Genomic DNA, 21,995 nt, shown 5'->3' on the forward strand with positions numbered 1-21,995 from the left:
GTTTATTGGCAGGATACTGGGGAAGTGCAATCAGTCTACAAAGGAGATTGCTCACAAATCATTCATGCTACCAGATCTAGGATACTGCTTAAGTGTATGGAATCCATACCAGACAGGACTAACAGGAGATGTTGAATGTATACAGAGAAAGGCAGCGCGAATGGTGACAGGTTTGTTTAATCCATGGGAGAGTGTCACAGAGATGCTGAAGGAAGTGAACTGGAAAACTCTTGAAGGTAGACATAAACTATCCCGAGAAAGTCTATTAACACAGTTTCGAGTACCAGCTTTAAATAATTACTGTAGGAATATACTACAACTTCCTATGTATCGCACATATAGCAATCATGAGGATAAGATTGGAATAATTACTGCACACACAGAGGCACTCAAACAATCATTCTTCCCGCGAATGTAACAGGAAGAAACCCTAATAACTAGTATTATGTGACGTTCCTTCTGCCATGCACCTCACAACGGTTGGAGAGTATAGATGTAGATGTAGACATCTCTCAACCACCAAAGAACGTAAATGGCAGCGAAAGAGCGATTGTAGTGCCACGTCGGCGGTTGTATAAATGAAAACTAGAGTGCCAAAGTATGTCTAGGACAGTGTCCATGATCATCAGCTTTTATGCACCCAAGGAGGATATTAGCTGTAGTTTTCATTATTTATTTAACTGTTTCCAACGAAATAGTTTGAAACATGCCTTGATCGATAATTTTAGTGGTTTTCTACAATATTTATCCTCTTACGGACCTCGGAAACGTATCATCCAAGGTCACAAAACGACTGAATTGAACTACCATACTGCGGAACTTCATTGCACTGTGAGAATGCACAGATCCTCTTTTCAGATCACAGATGCAGATCCCTTGCTCCTGTCAGTTTCGGCTGTAATTTCTTGAAAAAAAGTTTACAGTAAGCAGGTGTATTTAAAAGACGGATAGACCACAAAAATACAGTTGTATATCTATCACGAAATCCATACTCTCTAGCGATATTTCTGGTGTCAATGCATCGAAATATACGTTTTCTATCGCTCTGTATGCACCGCAGTTTCAACTGTGCCATTTAGGAAAGAAAGTTAAGATTCACGTACAGTAGGTTATTCTTCATTTTATGTTTATAATCCTGAAGCAAGTGATTACATCTTTTCTACACCTCTTTAAGATCATCTGAATGACGCCTTCAGAGACAACCAGGTTAAGATGCACTAGAATTACGGTACCTATTTCTCAGTTTCATCTGAAAAATATTGTGTGCTCCTTGTTTGTCGGTGGTGTGAATATTTACTCCTTCTGAATAAATGTATCTTAACAATCGAATTTTATAAACCTGAACAATCACTGCTGTAAATGATCAGAATCAAGACAAACGCTTTGAACAAATTTCATTTCCCCGTAGGTTCAAGCGGATAGCGAGGCAATTATTTTGCGAAAAATATGACTCCTTGCGATGCTAGTGAGGCCTAGAGTTAGTAAATTCAGCAGCTCCCACGGGAAATTAATACCAAACATCAGTACTCCAAGGATGTTACTTTTTGCTGTCTTCTTACTTAATAGTCGTCATTTTCTTCTCATGGTAGCTGTTCAAATAATGTGCCGTACGTTTCGGTGTCGGTGTACTATATATTACGTCCTCTGAAACATTGATACATAAACGCAGAAACCTTACTTTCTTCAGCTTTTTTCGCTAATACATTGCTACATAACAAACGCATTTTATTTCCTCTAGCAGAAAATGCATACATTTTGCATGCGCAAATCTGAATGTGACATGCAATATCTGTGAAAAGCAAAGTACTAGATAGCGAAAGCATATGGCAGAAACACTGTGCAGCTGATACGGTGTTTGGGGTTTGTGGACGTGTGAGGACGTGTAATTAATGGAATCAAAATGAGGGTGGAAAGTTGACGGCGTGTTTTATCACTTGGAGTGCCACGTGTGAGGTGATATGTGTCACTGGATTGTGATCGTCGTCAGCGGTCATGTGAAACGTTCTAGTATGGAAGTGTCACGATGAAAAGAATATGAAACTCGTCTATTGAACTAAAATGCCAAAAACGATTTTAGTACCTGAAAATAAACACGTATGGAGCAAGTGCACGTACTGCAAAAATTTGGAGTTCAAAGCCCAACAAGACTTTACAAGGTTAGTGTTACAGAATCTTAATGAGCAGTTTCGTAACTGTTGTCAGGCATAGCTATAGTTATTCTTGAAGCACGTTGGTGTGCACGATATAATGAATTTGACACAATTTACGTAACAAACTTCGCCAGTCAAATTCGAAACAATTTTAAGTACTTCACTATAGTGAGATACTTTGCTTAATTGTTGATCAACACTTGAGTTTGTGTATGATGACAGTAAACGAACTTTTAACGGCATAAATAGTGCATAGTGTATTATGAGTGCTTTCAACCGATGACAGAGTAATTAACTTTTATTTTATGCAAATTTTATCTGTGAGGAATACTGTATATGAAATATAGCCGAAATAAATAATAATATGTTTAAAGAGTTACGTAACGACTGTGATGTTGCCTTATTAACTTGACAGATAATCTCAAATGAATGCCATTTGTGTACCAAGCCTTAAGTTAATACAGCCCTAATTTTTCACGTAATTATCACAATGTTGATTAAGTACAAGAATGATACTGTGCTTTTATTGTATAATTCTTTACCCAAATTGTTAAGCAACTTGTCGCTGTACTAGTACTTCCATTGGACAGCTCTTGTCATTAGGACAGCACAGGGATGTTGACAGTTGTCATTAGCTGCAGACTGAAACATTGGGTATTACAATATTTACTTCAAAAGAAATGAACGAACAAAAATAACATTAAATTGATTCATGATAACAAATGTCATTAATTTTGGATCACATATACACATGTGTGTGCTGGGAATGAAGAGTTATACCATTCTCCATTCAAATGTTGGCAGAATGACATCGTGACCCCATATTAAATTTTAGCTACAATTTAGTGTAATGTTTTATATTGGAGATGCTGTTATTCTTCACACTTTGTAAGTAACAGGTAAATAGAAAATTTGTTGTCTTGAAAACATAGGATCGACTTGCAAACAATCATTTTCAAATATTCACATCAACATTGGATTGTCCCGAAATGTACATTCCGCATGAACTTAACAATTTTAATACACTTTCTCAGCATACAAGGTGACCTATCTTTGACCGTAGTGACCTTTTTTTTACTGGTATTTTGCTAATGCATTTACGTGCTTGCAGTGCTTAATATATTTTGAAGAATTTGAGATGGAAGTAAAAATAAAATGACAAATAAATATAACATACTACAATAAATAACAAATAAAACCACAAAAAATATTAACCAACCAAACCCATGTCACATAATTGTTGGTTGGCCAACCCATGCTCTCACTCCCCCTACCTCCCCCTTTCACCCCCCCCCCCCCACACACACACACTAAAACCTAAAAACAAACAAAGTTCTGTACAATCAGCCCAAGTAACTGTAGTAACTTCATTCTAGATGCCACATATTTGCCCATTGCCCCAAGCATAAATTTCTGTTGTAGCTGTTACTGAAAAAGCTATTAAATTCCTAACTATAAGTAACACACAGCATGAACAATACCAAATACAAACACAAATCCATTACTCGCAAAATGCTAAATTGAAGTAGCTCTCTAGCGAACTGGCACACTCTCTTGCAATGACAACCTCACACATTTGGATAACAGTGACAAAAGGCTCACTTTGGTACCTAACAAATAACTTCAAAACATAAACATGCAACCCAAGGAAGCACCACCAATTACAATAACACAGCATCTACAAACATGGGCTGACTCAAACACTGCACCACTATGATGTCGCACAACACAAGATAGTTATGTCATGTGTCAAAGGGGACGGGTGGAATTGTAACTTCTTGTTGACCCAATTTTCTAAGTTTAACTATTCTTGTGGTGCAGTACATTATTGCAGTGCCTATGTTGTTTGGAAGTACTATGCAAAGATCCTTCAGACATGCACCGTTGTGACTACGACTGTTATGAGATGTGGAACTACACATAGTGAATGTATGAGTGCAAGTTGTTTTCAGTGTGATTGAATTCCATAGACATGCTACTTTTTCACTGTTTTCACTGATATTCATTAATGTCACCTGGTGGCTTGCAGGCCAGATCCGGCCTATGGTTGGTTTCAATCTGGCCCATGGAACCAGTAGTGTCTGGATATTTCAGTAGGTAAGAGCACTGCTCTTGATAGCCAAGGTTCCATGTTTGAGTGTTGGTCCACTTTAAAGTTTCAGTCACTCTGGAGGTTTCGAAAATGTGCACATTCCAGTGCAGAGTGAAATATTAGCTCATTAGAAAATGCTCTCCTTGGTAACAACTGCTGAGAGCATTTTCCATTTTGTCTATTGTTCGTAATTGTTAAGGACATGCACTGTATTTGTACCATATGAATAAAGAAATAAACAAGTAAAAATTCATGTATGTTGCTACACCGATAACCATACACACCATTTTTGAATAGTACAGCAAATGGCATTCTTTTGGGTAACAATTACTGAGGCAGTTTTTTGGTTGTATAATATGAATTTTAACCTCCACAGTGAGAGCTGCTGTATTATCATTATTTATGATTTATCCTACTGTGTTCTATGTGGTATGTATTAATCTGTGGAAGCTAAACAGGATTCAGTCTCTGTATTCCTATGGCTGAAAAACTGTTGCAGTAATGCCCTGCTTCCTATAACAATGTTACGAAGTTATCTGAATGGCATGATACTTGTTTCTTGCCATTTCGTTCCACTTCATACAGTCAGATATTATGTCAAATATACCAAGCAACTATGTTTTCAGTGTGATTGAATTCCATAGCCATGCTATTTTTTCACTGTTTTCACTGATATTCATTAATGCCACATGTGGGTGCCTGGCGGCTCGCAGGCCAGATCCAGCCTGTGGTTGGTTTCAGTCTGACCCATGGAACCAGTTCATGCATTGTACTCACCCATTATGCTTTCTTGGATATTTGCCATTCTGTTGTTTGAATTTTTCCTATTTGACTTCTGTGTAGTACAGCCAATATATGTTAGCTGCAAGCATCTAAGACGTTTAAACTTTTTGAAATGAATAAAGAAATGATAGTGTTATTTATTTAATGTTGTAGAAACCACTCCGGATGTGCAATCAGCCATCAAAAGTACATGTGTACAAATATTTAAAAAATGTTTGCTGATAGTGTTTGGGGGCATGAACATACTAAATTTCAAACACTCTACAGGTCAGTCTGTCTCCAAAAATTGTAAAGTTACTCCTAATTGCTTGTTGGCTGAGATTGCCTATCTCATTGCCGTATTTTGCTTTTCTATGATTCTTTTTCGTCTTTATTGTTCATTGTAGACATTTTATGACATTGAAACTTTAGAAACTGAAGGTAATTTATAATGAATTAACTGCAACCAGTTACTTTTATAGGTGTTTATTTTACCACGATATTCCTGTATGTCTGGCATCCCATCTTCAGATGTTTACATGTCATAAACATTGTTTCTTTACTAACGGTGTTCCAGAATTTCGCTGTGGAAGTTTTTAAGATGTTTTGCATAAAGAAACAATATTCACAATGGCTAAATAAATGTGAACATCTGAAGATGGGTTGAGTGTAAAAAGAATATACTCTCAAAAATGTGTTCTGAGACATAATTTGTTGGCACGGTGTGTCAGGAAAGGGATGCCATTCACATCAGTGCATTACTCCATAAACATAATTCATAGATGCTACAGCTTTGACTTTATGTGCTAGGAGCACTGCTGTCACATCACGTGACAAGCCAGCACATGAACTTATACATGTGTGCGATTCAGACCTGCGGATCAGCAAATGTTACCCATGCCTGATGTATACCTTTTCTTGCTTCAGTGTTACATAATTTTTCATTCATTCTTATAAAACTACATACATTGTTTAAATATAATTTTTGATGAGTATTGGTCAATATTTATTCATGTGATTAAGTTTGTTTGCACAGTAGTAGTAGTAGTAGTAGTAGTAGTAGTAGTAGTAATAATAATAATAATAATAATAATAATAATAATGCAGTGAAGAATATTTAGGGGGGCAAATAGACATGTTAAGGACATAAGTGACCTCAGTGGCAATGAACATTTTGATAGAGACAGAGAGAGAGAGAGAGAGAGAGAGAGAGAGAGAGAGAGAGAGAGGAGGTGGAGGGTGCGGGTGAGGAGGCTAGCCACTTATTAGCTCACCCATCTTCCCCGACTCTGTTGCTAAACCTTTTCCCATACTTGACTGCCTGGACGACGACTGATAAACACTAGTATTGTGTGTGTGTGTGTGTGTGTGTGTGTGTGTGTGTGATGTGCAGCACACATCAATTGGCTGCAGTTAAGTGGTTGCCATTTGCTTCCTGAATTTCCCTTCGTAATAATATACTATTTTATTTATGTTCTGAAAGGTGTCAAAACAGCCATTTTATTGGCAGGGTAGCCACTTAAATTGTTCACGGAAGTTCATTTTATATTGTTCATCAGTATTATGTAGTAAGTAAAGCTGTCATCAACCTTAATGTTGGTTGGCACACCATTGTGGTTTACTAGTTATTGTCCTATTTTTGCTGGGAGGTATCGAAACCTCCAATACAGGCTCTCAGCTTTGATTTGTAAAGTCGTGTATGTTGGGGATACTGTTATTTCACCCATATGCAATATGGTGACTATGACACCAAGATACAAACAGATGAACGCAATCCCATTACACAGAGTATAATCAAAATAATTTGAAGTTCATGAAACTACCGGGGAAACTGCAGGAATTAGGGGGTTTTGGGTGGGGGCAAACAAAATAAATGACATTTCTAATATAAAATACACACCCAGTAAAAAACTTATAAAAAATTCCAGTAAGCCAAAATTACACTAAATCCACAAAAACCCACAAACTTGGTATTACCAGTTCAACTTTATGTAAATAAATAGAAATATATGATTCCAACACTGAAATAAATTTGTTAAAAATTGGTTTTGGGAATTTCATTAGCCCTGTATGCTTCACATTAAGTCCACATCATCCCGTAATTCACTCCAAAAGCTGTGACTTCATTTGATCTATATTGCTAGAATAAAGTCAATGACATCAAGAAACTTAAACTCATGCCAAAAGCTAGTATTAAAAACTTCACTTCACCTCTGTAGCAAGAAAAAACCATAGGCCTACTCAAAAAAACTTTCACCTGTCATCCACCCATTTTCTGTTTTTCCAGTGCCCCAGTTTGGAGGAGCTGCTTTCACCAATGATGCTGGAATCCTTGCATATTTGAACAGTGTTAAGGGAGGGGCAAATTTTCCAGCAGCATTCACTGCAAACAATGTAGTAATGTTATCTTTGTCAGAGTTACATGACTCATCATAAACATAATGGCCACGAGGACCTATGATTAATTCCCCTTTAGGAGCCAGAAAAAAAGAAACTTCATCCATATTAAAAATTCTGTTTGGATCATTTAACACATCCATATCATTTAAAGGGATGGATACTTCGTGAAACCAGTTTCTTATTTTCTCTTCTGTAACAGAACCTCTAGCCCTATTGACATATTCTGCATGTTTTTGTGACAGAACCTTGTGTCTCTTAAGAAATCCATAATACTACTTTTTTCCAGGTCGATTGTAAGTAAATGTAGCCTTACAACTTTCATATCTGCACTCTCAATAAGTTTTTGCACAGATGCACAGAGATTTTCTTTAGTAACTGGAAATCTCATACTAGAACAGTCCAAAACCCAGTCCACCAATTTTTTTTAAAATTTGTTCTCATAAGACAGAATGTGGACCACAGTGCCCTGTAGATTCTTTTGGAGATACACCAGAAATTTTGTTTCTTAATGTTGTCCTTGGAACTTTGTACAACTTGCTTGCAGTAGCAACCTTCATTCCCTCATCAATAGCCTTTAAAGCATCTTTAACTTTGCTGGGAGAATACTGAAATTTCTTATTCATTGGTTGACTCATTTTTCCCATAAATAGTGCACAAAGATGGAGTTAAAGAATGTTGCATATTTGGATAGTGCCTATTGCATATTTTGTATCTTACAAGCATAGGTAAATTAGTATGATATGCCAAGACAGTACTAACAATGAGGTATATATTGATATAAAAATACCAAAAATATTTTAATAAGCCTATTTAAATAAAATTAGCCTAGTGTAATGTAGGACAGAACACTAATATTGATGTTTTTGTATCAGTTTTTAGAAGTGGCCAAAACAGGATACATATATGTCTCCGTTTACGGCCACATGCATGGCCGTAACACGGAACCAGGGCTAAATATGGATCTGTTAATGGCCACATACTTTTGATAACATGTTTTTAGGCTGAGCGATATAAAACTTAAAAGAAATCAAAATATAATGTCTTATCTTACCACTGAACAGATTAAGTTTCTTCCGATGTTTTATTTAAACATGTAAAATACCAAAAAACAGATCATGTCTTGCTTAAAGAAAACTAATGCAAAACCCAGCTTCTGCAACACTGATCATTTCACAAAATGGTGTCTCCGAACAAAAACAGACAAAAGAATGATTATGTAGACAAACGAATAGAGACTTTCACAAAGTTTATTATAATCTATAGTAGAACTGGCTGGTATTCCAGAGAAGCTTAAAAATTAACCTTTGACATCAAGGTGGCCATAAGTGGCGTAGTGGCCAAAACTAGAGCCTTCACCCTACTTGTTGCACTATTATTGAAAACCTTAATTGACCAAAATAGCTTTAACGACTTTATGGTAGCCACCAATCTCAGTCATTATTAACTGCAACTAATAACACAACAGAAAGACTCATTAAAGAAATCCATTAACACACACACACACACACACACACACACACACACACACACACACACACACACACACACACACAAAAGCTCGTACCCCCAGACGGTCCACAACTCTTTTGTGGATACGTGCGTAACGAGCACGGGACCCCGAGCTAATGTGGCCTTCCTTCCTTTCCGGGCTGCATACCTTCCCTTTCCGCATCCTTCCCCATCCCCCATCTTCACCCCCCCCCCCCCACCTCCGCCTCTTTCCTTCCCTTTCTCCCCCTCTGGGGGGACGCTCGACAATGTAACACATTCTTTGCTTTCTCTGCTTGCAAGTCTTCGTCCTTCCTTTGTCCTTCTCTTTTCCTTACCTCTTCTCTTTGCCTTTTTCTCCACTGCGGCGTTTGAGACCTCTCTTCTTTCCTTTCCCTTTGTTTTTTCCCTTTCTCTTTTTTCCTCGCTGTGCGTGTCTGAAGGCTGACCCACGCATTTCCATGCGTAGCCGGTGACGGGGTAACGCGTAATTCCCTGCCCCGGGTAGACAGGTAGGACACGTACGTACCGCCTGGTAATGGCCAGGCCCAGGGAGGGGTGATTACCCGAGCTGATACCTTCTGAAAGTGCCGATTGGTCCCTCCGTCCGTTTCTCCGGAGGTGTGACCTGAGGTGTGAACAATCACCTAAGGCGGGAGTGCCCTCAGAGAGGGCCCCCACAAGGAAGGAGCGCGCCATCGGAGACGCCGGTAATCATGGGGGATACTTTCGCAATGGTTTCCTCATCTTCTACTATGTCTGCTCACAAGCGTAAGTTCAATGAGTCTCAGCCACAGACAATCCTTCCATTGTTGCCACAGATCCTTGTTGTTTCTCGGTCTGATGAAGGTCACGACTTCTCCTCAGTCAAACCTTTCATTATTCAGAAAGGTGTCAACGCAATTGCAGGTCCTGTTAAAGTCTTGTTCCAGATTACGAAATGGCACCTTGTTGTTAGAAACAGTCAGTGCCCTCCAGGCACAAAAATTGCTGCGTACTTCACTGCTACACACCTTCCCTGTCCGGGCGGAAGCGCACCGCACTTTAAATTCCTCACGTGGGGTCGTTTATACACGCTCCCTCGACGGATTGTCGGACGAGGAAATTCAACACTACCTGTCTGACCAGGGCGTAACGGCTGTTCATAGAGTCATGAAAAGGGTTGACACGAACATCATTCCAACCTGTACTTGACATTTGACAAAGTTCAACTCCCATCGAAAATCAAAGCGGGCTATGAGATAATTTCCGTTCGTCCTTACATCCCAAACCCTACGTGTTGCTATCGGTGTCAGTGGTTCAATCACACCAGCCAGTCCTGTTCCAATCTGGCCAAATGTGTTACGTGTGGCAAGGATGCCCATGAGGCTGCTTGTTCACCTCCATCCCCTCGTTGCATCAACTGTATGGGTGACCACGCTGCTTCCTCTACAGATTGCCCCATTTTTAAAGACGAAAAGCTCATTCAGGAAATCAGAGTGAAGGAAAAGGTGTCGACCTTTGCTGCTCGAAAATTATTCGCCAGTCGAAAGCCCACTGTGCCTCAGACAGAAAAATACAGCACTGTCCTTGCCTCTCCTCGGCCAACAAAGGAGGCGGCCACGCAGACTTGTGATCTCACCATTAGTGCCACGGTCGTCAGATCGGCCAGCGCAAAGATCTCCCGTTCAACCTCCCCACTTTCGCCTGCTCACTCTACGGCTCACCCTTCATCGGGTTCTGCTAAATCTTGAGCCCCAAAGTCAGTCACCAAGACTTCCAAAAAAGAGCATACTCATGAAGATTTTTTACGTACTCCAACTTCGCAACCATCGGTTCCTCCTTCATCTAAACATCATGTTTCCAAGAAGGCTAATAAGAAACCCAGTTTCTCTCCTTCTCCGCCAAGGCGTGTTTCATCTACAGCACCACCTGGCGGTAACCGCCCTCGGCCGTCTTCTGTGTCGCCGAGGCGCACTGCTGGCGGCCGATCAATCGGCCGATTGCTGGTGGTAGGAGCTGCTCCTGAACAACCTATGGATCAGGATCTTCTGCCTTCGGCTGAATGCCGTTCCATGCTGTCGGTCGCAAGCTCTGAGCAGTCGTTGAGTTGACGGCAACCTTGGTCACATTCTTCCATTTTCTGTTCACCCTATGTCCATTATCCACTGGAATATCCACAGCATTCGAGTCAATCGGGATGAATTGTCGATCCTCTTACGATCCTACTCGCCGGTCATCTTCTGTCTTCAGGAAACAAAGCTGCGTCCCCATGACCGCTTTGTTCTCCCCCACTTTCAGTCCGTCCGATATGACCTCCCCTCTGTTGAAGGCACTCCAGCACATGGAGGACTCATGATTCTTCTCCATGAAACTCTCCATTATCACCCAATCCATTTAAACACTTCCTTCCAAGCTGTCGCCGTCCGTCTTTCCCTTTCCGGATACACGTTCTCTCTTTGTACTGTATACATTCCATCGTCCACACCAATGGCACGAGCTGATGTCCTTCATCTTCTTGGTCAGCTTCCACCCCCATATTTGCTGGTTGGGGACTTCAATGCCCACCACCCGCTTTGGGGATCTCCACATCCTTGTCCACGTGGCTCACTATTGCTAGACGTCTTCCACCAAGCAGATCTAGTTTGCCTCGACACTGGGGTCCCTACATTTTTGTCTGCTTCCACAACAAATTTATCTCATTTGGACCTTGCGGTCGGTACTGTTCCGCTAGCTCGGCGCTTCGAATGGTTCGCCCTTGATGATACACACTCGAGTGACCACTTTCCTTGTGTCCTTAGACTGCAGCCTCAACTGCCCTACATGCACCCGCGACGCTTGAAGTTTGCCCAAGCCAATTGGACACTTTTTTCGTCTATAGCGACATTCGATGACTGTCACTTTCCTAGTGTCGACGATGAGGTCACACATATTACAGACGTTATTCTTACAGCTGCAGAATGTTCAATACCACGCACCTCCGAATTGCCCCGGTGCCCCCCAGTTCCTTGGTGGAACGAGGCATGCCGTGACGCAATACGTGAATGGCGACGTGATCTTCGCGTTTTCCGCCACCATCCTACTTTGGCCAACTGTATCCGCTATAAGCAGTTCCGTGCACGATGCCGTCGCGTCATCCGCGATAGCAAGAAGGCAAGCTGAGACTTCTTTACTAGCTCATTTAATACCTTCACTCCCTCCTCGGAAGTTTGGAGTCGGATTCGACGGTTATCTGGCGCGCCTAGTTTCTCCCCGGTCTCTGGGCTCACTGTTGCGCATGATATGTTAGTGGACCCCGTCGCAATTTCTAACTCATTGGGTCAACACGTTGCTGAGATTTCGAGCTCTTCAAATTACCCGCCAGCGTTTCTCCTGAAGAAATGTGCAGCGGAAGTGCAACCTCTTGACTTCTCTCAAAATCGCGAAAGCTATAATACTGCTTTCTCCATGCGGGAACTCCAACATGCACTCTCTTCTTCTCACTCCTCCGCCACAGGACCGGACGGTATCCACATCCAAATGTTGCTGCATTTATCGACCCATAGGCTGCGTTACCTCCTCCGCCTTTATAATCGAATTTGGACCGACAGTACTTTTCCCAGACGATGGTGGGAAGCTATCGTTGTTCCTGTCCCGAAACCTGGAAAGGGCAAACATCTCCCCTCTAGCTGTTGCCCCATTTCTCTCACGAGTAGTGTATGTAAGGTTTTGGAGTGTGTGGCGCATTGCCGTTTAGCTTGGTGGCTGGAGTCCTGCAGTCTTTTAACACCTGCCCAATGCGGTTTCCGAAAGCATCGTTCTGCAGTTGACCATCTTGTTGCTCTCTCCACTTATATCATGAACAATTTTCTCCGGAAACGCCAAACAGTAGCAATATTTTTTGATCTGGAGAGAGCATACGATACCTGTTGGAGGACAGGCATCCTCCGCACACTGTTCTCTTGGGGCTTTCAAGGTCGGCTGCCCCTTTTTCTTCGTGAATTTATGGCAGAGCGCACATTTAGAGTGCGGGTGAACACTACTCTCTCCCGTACTTTCTCCCAAGGAAACGGGGTACCCCAGGGCTCCGTGCTAAGTGTTGTACTGTTTGCCATTGCCATGAATCCAATTATGGTCTGTCTCCTTCCCGATGTCTCGGGTTCCCTCTTTGTGGAGGATTTTGCGATCTACTACAGCTCTCAACGGACCAGCCTTCTTGAACGACGTCTTCAAGGATGTCTCGATCGCCTCCACTCTTGGAGCACCGCAACGGGCTTCCGCTTTTCTCCCAGTAAGACCGTTTGTGTTAATTTTTGGTGTCGTACGGAGTTTCTTCCACCTTCCTTACATCTAGGACCTGTCAACCTTCCGTTTTCGGACGTCGCTAAATTCTTGGGTCTTATGTTTGACAGAAAACTGTGCTGGTCCTCCCACGTTTCCTATCTTTCGGCTCGCTGTCTGCGATCCCTTAACACCCTCCGTGTCCTGAATGGTACCTCCTGGGGAGCGGACCGAGTGGTCCTTCTCCGCCTCTATCGCGTCTTTAGTGCGCTCGAAATTGGACTATGGAAGCATAGTTTACTCCTCTGCTCGGCCGTCTATTCTTCGGCGTCTCGACTCTATCCACCACCGTGGATTACGTTTAGTGTCTGGAGCTTTTTACACCAGCTCTGTGGAAAGCCTTTATGCTGAACCTCCGCTGTCCAATCGGCGAACAGTCCTTCTGAGTCGTTATGCTAGCCATCTGTCTTCCATGCCTGCTAATCCGGCCCATGACATTTTTTTCAACGCCTCCTTGGATTTAGGGTATCCAGGCCACCCTTCCTCCCTACTACCACCGGGAGTCCGCTTCCGTCAACTGCTCCATTCTCTTTCCTTCTGCTTTCCTAAAACCTTCGTGACAACTTGGGGTACAGCACCGCCTTGGCTCCGTCCCCGGACCTGCCTGCTCCGTGACCTTTGTCAATTTCCCAAGGATGGTACTCCTTCACTTGTTTATCGTCGGGCATTTGCTGCTCTATGTGCACACATGAAGGAAGCCACATTTATTTACCCTGATGGCTCGAAAACATCGTTAGGTGTAGGGAGTGCCTATATTGTTGGCGACACCCCAAATCGATTTCGGCTTCCCGACCAGTGTTCGGTATATACTGCGGAGCTTTACGCTGTTCTCCAGGCTGTCCAATACATCCGTCACCATCAGCGGATACAGTATGTTATCTGTTCAGATTCTCTCAGCTCTCTCCTCAGTCTCCAAGCTCTATACCCTTTCCACCCTCTGGTCGACTGGATTCAGGACTGCCTCCACTTGCTCCACTTGGGGGGTGTCTGTGGCGTTCCTCTGAACCCCAGGACATGTTGGTATCTGTGGGAATGAGGCGGCCGATATAGCGGCCAAGGCTGCAGTCTCTCTTCTTCGGCCAGCTATTCGCACGATTCCCTTTGCCGATCTACGGAGTGTTTTATGTCAGTGTGTTGTTCTTTTATGGCACGCACATTGGTCAACACTTCCCAGTAATAAATTGCGGGACGTGAAAGCTCTTCCCTGTGCTTGGACCTCTTCCTCCCGAACGCGTCATCGGGAGGAGGTAATTTTAACTAGACTCCGGATAGGGCACTGTCTTTTTAGCCATCGACATCTTTTAAGTGGCGATCCTCCCCCACTCTGTCCCCACTGCTCTCAGCTGTGGACGGTAAGACAACTTTTACTTGAGTGCCTCTATTTTACTCCATTACGCGCCCGTCTACAGCTGTCGCCTGATATACCTTCTATTTTAGCTGATGACACGCGCTCAGCCGATCGCGTTCTCGAGTTTATTAGTGCCAGTGAGATGACGTCAGTCATTTGAAGCTCTTTTTGAGGACAACCAACCCCCTTCTATAGTGGTTTTTTAAGTTTTCCTTCTATTTTTAGTTTCTCCAATTTTTTGAGTTTCATTCTCATTTCTGCCTTTTCCTAAGTCACGGACTGGGCGCTAATGTCCGCAGCAACTTGTGCGTGCGCACACACTATTCATGGTACTGTCGTTTATTAGGAAATCACCAATTAAAAAATTTTTTTTTTTTTATTCATACATTGCTTATTATGTCGACACTATATCGTGGCAGGTTTAGGTGGGTAGTGTTGGGCAATTTCATCTCAAATCGTACAGATCAAGAGTGAATGTGTCACATTACTATTTCAAAGTTTTCTGACAGAAATATATGTTGAAGCTCCACATGATCTCTCTCCAAAAAGTACAATATGTTGATTTTTGATGATTTTTTAAAATGCTACGGACCTCTCCGAATGAGAGTATTTGTGGAAATATTGTAACGAAAGGGAGAATTGAAAAACTGTAGTAAAGAAACCAAAAGTGATAGAGATCTGAATTTATTTTCAATACGGTAAATACTTTGTTTCCATTACTATGAGACATCATTTATACATACACACTTTTGAAAATATGAATGGTCACAGGATGTTAACTATCTTGAGAAATGATAAAGTGGAAGGACTGCTAACTATCAGCTATGACATTAATGCATGAATTCTTAAACTGTCAAAATATTTGTGCATAAAGCTGAAAGAATCTGAATTTTTTTGGTTATCTAGAAATCATTCTCTCCAAAATCCCCCATCCTAAATGTTCTAAAAATGTCATGGTACGTTAGTTGGTCATTGTACATACGGAGTGTACACAGTGGGCAATACTTGTCTGTACAAAGTGTGGGAATGATTTTAAGTAAATGTCATGTAAAACTTGTACTTCTGAATCAAAATAATTACTGTCCAACACTATAAGTGAGTGGGAAAACAATTCGTAATTTTGTTCAAAAATGTTTTATAACAAAACTGAGATGTATAGAATATTTATACCCATTTTTCTTTTTACGGTATTATTCACACATTATTGTCTTCTGTCATTACTTTACGTCATGGCTTTCCCTGAATTAAAATTGCCTACAATGTAACAATCAACATGCTCTGTTGAAAAGAGTTCATTTTTTTTCCATCTGCTTCTCATTGAACTTCTGTAGCCGAGCTGAATTTGCGCAAGGGCAAGGATGATCCAACAAGAGCAGTGCTTGGGAAATGAGAACTGCGCACTGATCTTTTGATGATAGCCATTTGAAAGCATTAGCAGGACTATGAGATTTCTTAAAGCAGATGATTATATCTTGCAGCTCATGAGAGACCCCCCCTGCGGGTTCGGGGGTAAGAATAGGCCCGCGGTATTCCTGCCTGTCGTAAGAGGCGACTAAAAGGAGTCTCAAACGTTTAGGCTTTCTGTGATGGTCCCCTCTTGGGTTTGATCTTTTTTTTCCAAATTTCTGTTGTTAGTGTGTGCCATTTGGGGAAGGACGCCTTACGTGGTGTTTTTCTGTTGGTCCCTCATGCACCACCATCCTGCATGTTACCTATTGTCGTGTGGGGGGGACTCCACCCAACATCTTCTGGGTTGTCTCCTTTCTCATTTTGTGCGCCATCCTCTTCTTAGCGCCCACGGCAACTGTGGACCCTTTCAACACCTAAAATCCAGCACGGTAGCCAGTCCGTTGTGGTGGGGTCGTCATGTACCCTCTTGGTGGTAGCCCCCTGACCACGCAGGGATCGCACTACAGATGCCAGAGCTGTTTCCTCCCCATGCATGCCGAGGAGTATGTGCCCATCTTGTCTGGGGCACGGGGACTCCGGGCAACGGGATATCGGCCAGGTACCCGTTGCTTTGGCTGGGTGGCGCCCTTGGGGAGAGCCCTCGTTCGGAGTAGGTGGCATCTGGGCGGATGTGGCGCAATGAAGCGCAATAAATCACACCAAGCTGGTGGTTGCATGGCCACCAGCGTCTCTAAGCGAGGCAGAGTAGACTTCGATGCTGCGCAATATGACCCTCAGTCGTTCCCCTCGTTGGCTGCGCCATGGGAGGGACGTAGATCTAGTGCCAAGCGGGAGCCTTACGTACCGCAATACCTTGTCTGCAGCAGGACTGATGGTGACTCCTTTCTTATGACGAAGCCTCTGTTTTTTGTGGAACACCTGGAGGATAAGTTTGGGGAAGTGGCGGGGTTGTCTAAAATGAGGAATGGGTCCATCCTCCTCAAGACGTCCTCCCTAGCCCAGTCACGAGCGTTGCTCTTGTGTGATAAGCTGGGTGACATCCCTGTAACCGTCACTCCCCACAGTAGCTTAAATATGGTCCAGGGGATTATTTACCATCGTGACCTATTGTTACAATCCGATGACGAGCTGAGAGCCGACTTGGAACGACGTGGAGTGCATTTTGTCCGTCGTGTCCATCGAGGACCCAAGACTAACAGGGTGGCCACCGGTGCCTTTATCTTGGCCTTCGAGGGTGATGTCTTGCCCGAGAAGGTCAAGGTGATGATAGCGTGTAGGCTTTCACGGCCGGCGTCTTCAGTAATTAAAACTTCCGGGCTAAGAGGCCGTGGTCCAATAGTAGAAATACTTCTCCCTGACGTTTCGTTGCCAGCTGCGGGCAACATCATCTGAGGTGAGTCGTAGATGTCAGGGAGAAGTATTTCTACTATTGGACCACGGCCTCTTAGCCCGGAAGTTTTAATTACAGTCAAGGTGATGGTTTACCGTTGCGACATCAAGCCATATGTCCCTCCCCCGATACGGTGCTTCCAGTGCTGGAAGTTTGGGCATATGTCCTCCCGTTGCCCATCCAGCGCTACATGTCGAGATTGCGGACGCCCCTCTCATCCCGATTCTCCATGTGCGCCTCCGCCTGTATGTGTCAACTGTGGGGAGCACCACTCTCCATGCTCGCTGGATTGCCCCGTTCTTCATAAGGAGCGAAAGATAATGGAATTTAAGACCCTGGACCGGCTTACTTATCGAGAGGCTAAACTGAAATATGAAAGGTTGTATCCTGCTTCCATTCGAACATCTTATGCTGCAGCCACGTTATCGTCGCCCACGCGAGCGGCGGTTGTCGCCTCATCTGTGCCTCCTTCAGTGGGCCCTCGGGGCCGTGCATCTCTGTCTGCCCCCCTCGTGTCCGGGGGCAAGCCTTCCTCTGTTGCCCCCTTAGCCGTTGGGGGTAAACCCTCTTCTGTCGCTCCCCCCACGCTTACTTCGGGAGTGACATCTCCTCCAAAACCGGGGGGCTCGATCCCTCCCCATCCTTCACCACCGGCGTTGCCTCTGCCGGTTCCTCTCTCGCGGAAGGGGTCCCTCGGGGCTCTCCCTTCCTCCGTTTCTTCTCCTACCCAGCCGGATGTCAGCCAGTGGCTGAAGGTTCCGCCACCTGCTGGTCGTAGGGCTTCTGCGTCGTCGTCAGCCTCTGATGCTCCTTCAGAGAAGCTCTCCCAGCCCTCTCACCCTAAGGGCCGACGCGAGAAGAAGGAACGGAATGTGTCCAAGAAGAAGGACGTTCCGGCGGTTTCAGTACCGCCTGCTGTACATAGTCCTGGCTCCGGGGATGAGGTGGAGATCCTCGCCTCTGCCGCGGATCTCGCCCTCACGGAACCCTTGGGGGCCTTTCCTATGGACACTGCTGACTCTCCCCCGGTGGCAGCTGTTGGCTCTGAGGCGCCGTCTGCCTCTTAGTCACATTCACGCCCTCCCAGTCCCTTCCTGCTTCCATTCTCCAGTGGAACTGCGGCGGTTATTTCCGCCACCTGCCTGAGCTCTGGATGCTGCTGAGTGTTTCCCCTGTTCTCTGCATTGCTCTGCAGGAAACTTGGTTTCCTGCAATGCGGACCCCAACCCTTCGCGGTTATCGGGGATACTATAAGAACCGTGCTGCCTGTCGACGAGCGTCGGGTGGGGTTTGCCTCTTTGTTCACCACTCTGTCTGTAGCTCGCCAGTACCCCTTCAGATGCCTTTAGAGGCAGTCGCTGCCAGGGTTGAGCTCTCGCCGGCTATTACTGTTTGCTCTGTTTACATTCCTCCAGATGGGGAGCTCCCCCGACATGTCTTGGCTGCGCTGCTGGCACAACTCCCGCCACCATTGCTGCTTCTGGGCGATTTCAATGCCCACAACCATCTGTTGGTGGGACTGTCTCCGATGACCGCGGTCGGGCCGTGGAGCATTTGTTGGCTCAGCTCGACCTTAGCCTCTTGAATACCGGTGCTCCCACGCATTTCAGTGTGGCCCATGGCTCGTTCTCGGCCATCGATCTCTCTCTTTGCAGCCCCGGACTTGTCCCATCACTCCACTGGAGGGTGCACCCTGACCTGTGTGGTAGTGACCATTTTCCCATCTATTTGTCACTGCCCCAGTGTCATTCTTCTGGGCGCCTGCCCCGCTGGGCTCTCCACAGGGCTGACTGGCCGGCTTTTACTTCCGCTGCAACCATCGAGTCTCCCCCACAGGGTGACATTGACGAGGTGGTCCGTGTCTTCACCATGTCCATTATTTCGGCGGCCGAGGCTGCCATCCCCTGCTCTTCTGGACTCCCTCGGAGGAAGGCTGTACCCTGGTGGTCGCCGGAGATTGCTGAGGCTATTCGCGACCGTAGGCGGGCTCTCCAGCGTCATAGGCGGCACCCGTCTCTAGAGACCCTCATCGCCTTTAAGAGGCTCCGTGCCTTGGCCAGTCGTCTTATTGCATGGCGTAAGCAGGAGTGCTGGGAGAGGTACGTCTCATCCCTGGGCTCCCGTGTCTCCCCCTTGCTCGTGTGGTCCCGGATCTGGCGGATTTATGGATCCCAGACCCCTATGGGTGTCCCTGGGATCTCCCTGGACGGCGCTGTCTGCACGGACGCTGCCGCCATTGCTGAACACCTTGCTGAGCATTTTGCTTAGAGCTCTGCGACTGCAACTTATCCCCCCGCCTTTCGCTCTCTCAAGGAGCAGGCCGAGCAGACGCCATTATCATTCCACACGCGTCGTTCTGAAAAATACAATACTCCTTTCAGAGAGAGGGAATTCCTCGCTGCCCTCGCCGATTGCCCTGATACAGCACCAGGACCAGACTGCATCCACGCGCAGATGCTGAAGCATCTCTCCAGGGACTGCCAGCGACACATCCTCACCATCTTTAACCGCATCTGGAGCGAGGGCGTGTTCCCGTCGCAATGGCGAGAGGGTGTTATTGTCCCCATCTTGAAGCCCGGTGCGGACCCACTGGCGGTGGACAGCTATCGTCCCATTACCCTCACCAACGTTTTGTGCAAATTGCTCGAACGTATGGTGGGGCGGCGTTTGTGTTGGGTCCTTGAGTCGCGCGGTCTCCTCGCTCCATCCCAGGGTGGCTTCCGTCGGGGCCGGTCTGCAGTGGACAATTTGGTGCGGCTGGAATCTGCTATCCGTACGGCCTTTGCCCGACGTTGGCATCTCGTTGCTGTATTTTTTGATCTGCGGAAGGCGTATGACACCACATGGAGGCATCACATCCTTGCTACGTTGCATGAGTGGGGTCTTCATGGTCAGCTCCCGGCTTTTCTTCAAACCTTTTTATTGCGCCGCTCTTTCCGGGTGCAAGTGGGTGCCGCCTCTAGTTCATCTTATATACAGGAAAATGGGGTCCCGCAGGTCTCGGTGTTGAGCGTCTCGTTATTTCTAGTGGCCATTAATGGTCTGGCTGCAGCCGTGGGGTCGTCGGTGTCTCCTTCTTTGTATGCCGACGACTTCTGCATCTCATTTGGCTCCACGACTACGGGAGTCGCCGAACGCAGGCTGCAAGTAGCCGTTCGCAAGGCAGCATCATGGGCTCTGACTCACGGTTTTCAGTTCTCTGCAGCCAAGACTCGAGTTATGCACTTCTGCAGGCGTCGGACGGTCCACCCTCCTCCTGAACTTTACCTCAACGGGCACCTGCTTGAAGTGGTGGACACTTGCCGCTTCTTAGGACTCGTGTTTGATGCCCAGCTCACATGGGTTCCTCATATTACTCAGCTGAAGCAAAAGTGCTGGCGGCACCTCAACGCCCTCCGCTGCCTCAGCCACACATCTTGGGGTGCGGATCGCTGCACGCTGTTGCGATTGTACAGAGCCCTTGTGCAGTCCAGGCTTGATTATGGGAGCCTGGCCTATGGGTCTGCATCACCCTCAGTGTTGAAGTTGTTAGACCCCATACACCACTGTGGGGTTCGGCTTGCAACTGGCGCCTTTCGTACGAGCCCCGTGGATAGTCTACTGGTGGAGGCCGGGGTTCCCCCGCTGCGGATTCGCCGCCACAGACTGCTCGCCGACTATGCTGTCCACGTACATTGCTCACCGGGCCATCCCAATCGTCGCCTGCTTTTCCCTGTCACGGTCCTCCATCTGCCCGAACGGCGACCTCGGTCTGGGCTTTCCATAGCTGTCCGCGTCCAGTCCCTGCTGTCGGAACTGGGCTCCTTCCCTCTTCTGCCTCCCTTCCGGGTCCGTGCACGTACGCCTCCCTGGTGTTTGCCCCGGCCGTCCGTCCGTCTGGACTTGGCACAGGGACCCTAAGGACTCGGTTCCGCCTGTGGCCCTCCGTCGCCGTTTTCTTGCGCTCCTCGCCTCATTTCCGGGCTGTGAGACTGTCTACACTGATGGTTCCCTGGTTGATGGTTGCACTGCCTATGCTTTTGCTCATGATGCCCATGTTGAACAGCGTTCCTTGCCGGCTGGCTGCAGTATTTTTACTGCAGAGCTGGTGGCCATATTGCGCGCTCTTGAGCATATGCGCTCCTGCTCAGGTACATCCATCGTCATCTGTAGTGACTCCCTGAGCAGCCTCCAGGCCATCGGCCGCTGCTATCCCTCTTCTCCTCTGGTGTCCTCTATTCGGGAGTCTGTTTCCACCATTACCCGCTCTGGTCGTTCGGTGGTATTTGTTTGGATGCCAGGTCACGTTGGCATCCCGGGGAACGAACGTGTTGACAGGCTGGCCAAAGGGGCGATCGACGCCCCAGCTTTGGAGATCGGCCTTACGGCTCGCGATCAGCAGCTGGTGTTGCGCCGTAAGGTGCTTGGGATGTGGTCTGTTGAGTGGCGTAGCATGACAGCCCCGAATAAACTGCGGGCTGTCAAGGAGACGACCGATGTGTGGCGCTCCTCCCTGCGGGATTCTCGCAGGGACTCTGTTATCCTGTGTCGGCTCCGCATCGGCCATACATACCTGACGCACGGCCATCTTTTGCGCCAGGAGGATCCCCCCCTGTGTCGGTGTGGGTCCCGGCTGACGGTCGCCCACATTTTATAGGAGTGTCCCCGACTGCGCAC

The 21,995-nt window shown here is 45.9% G+C and overlaps 1 protein-coding gene across 1 annotated transcript in view; it reads left to right on the forward strand.

Annotated features, from left to right (window-relative positions):
- The first annotated feature begins 1,796 nt into the window (after nt 1-1,796).
- The window catches only part of LOC126194755 (vacuolar protein sorting-associated protein 54), a 145,085-nt gene continuing 124,886 nt past the window's right edge, over nt 1,797-21,995 (forward strand). The window contains exon 1 of the mRNA XM_049933036.1: nt 1,797-2,156. Within this exon, the coding sequence (XP_049788993.1) occupies nt 2,059-2,156 (98 nt within the window). The 5' untranslated portion in view covers nt 1,797-2,058. The remainder of the gene's footprint in view (nt 2,157-21,995) is intronic.

The sequence above is a fragment of the Schistocerca nitens genome, chromosome 7 (genome assembly GCF_023898315.1).
Source record: "Schistocerca nitens isolate TAMUIC-IGC-003100 chromosome 7, iqSchNite1.1, whole genome shotgun sequence".
Classification (NCBI taxonomy): domain Eukaryota; kingdom Metazoa; phylum Arthropoda; class Insecta; order Orthoptera; family Acrididae; genus Schistocerca; species Schistocerca nitens.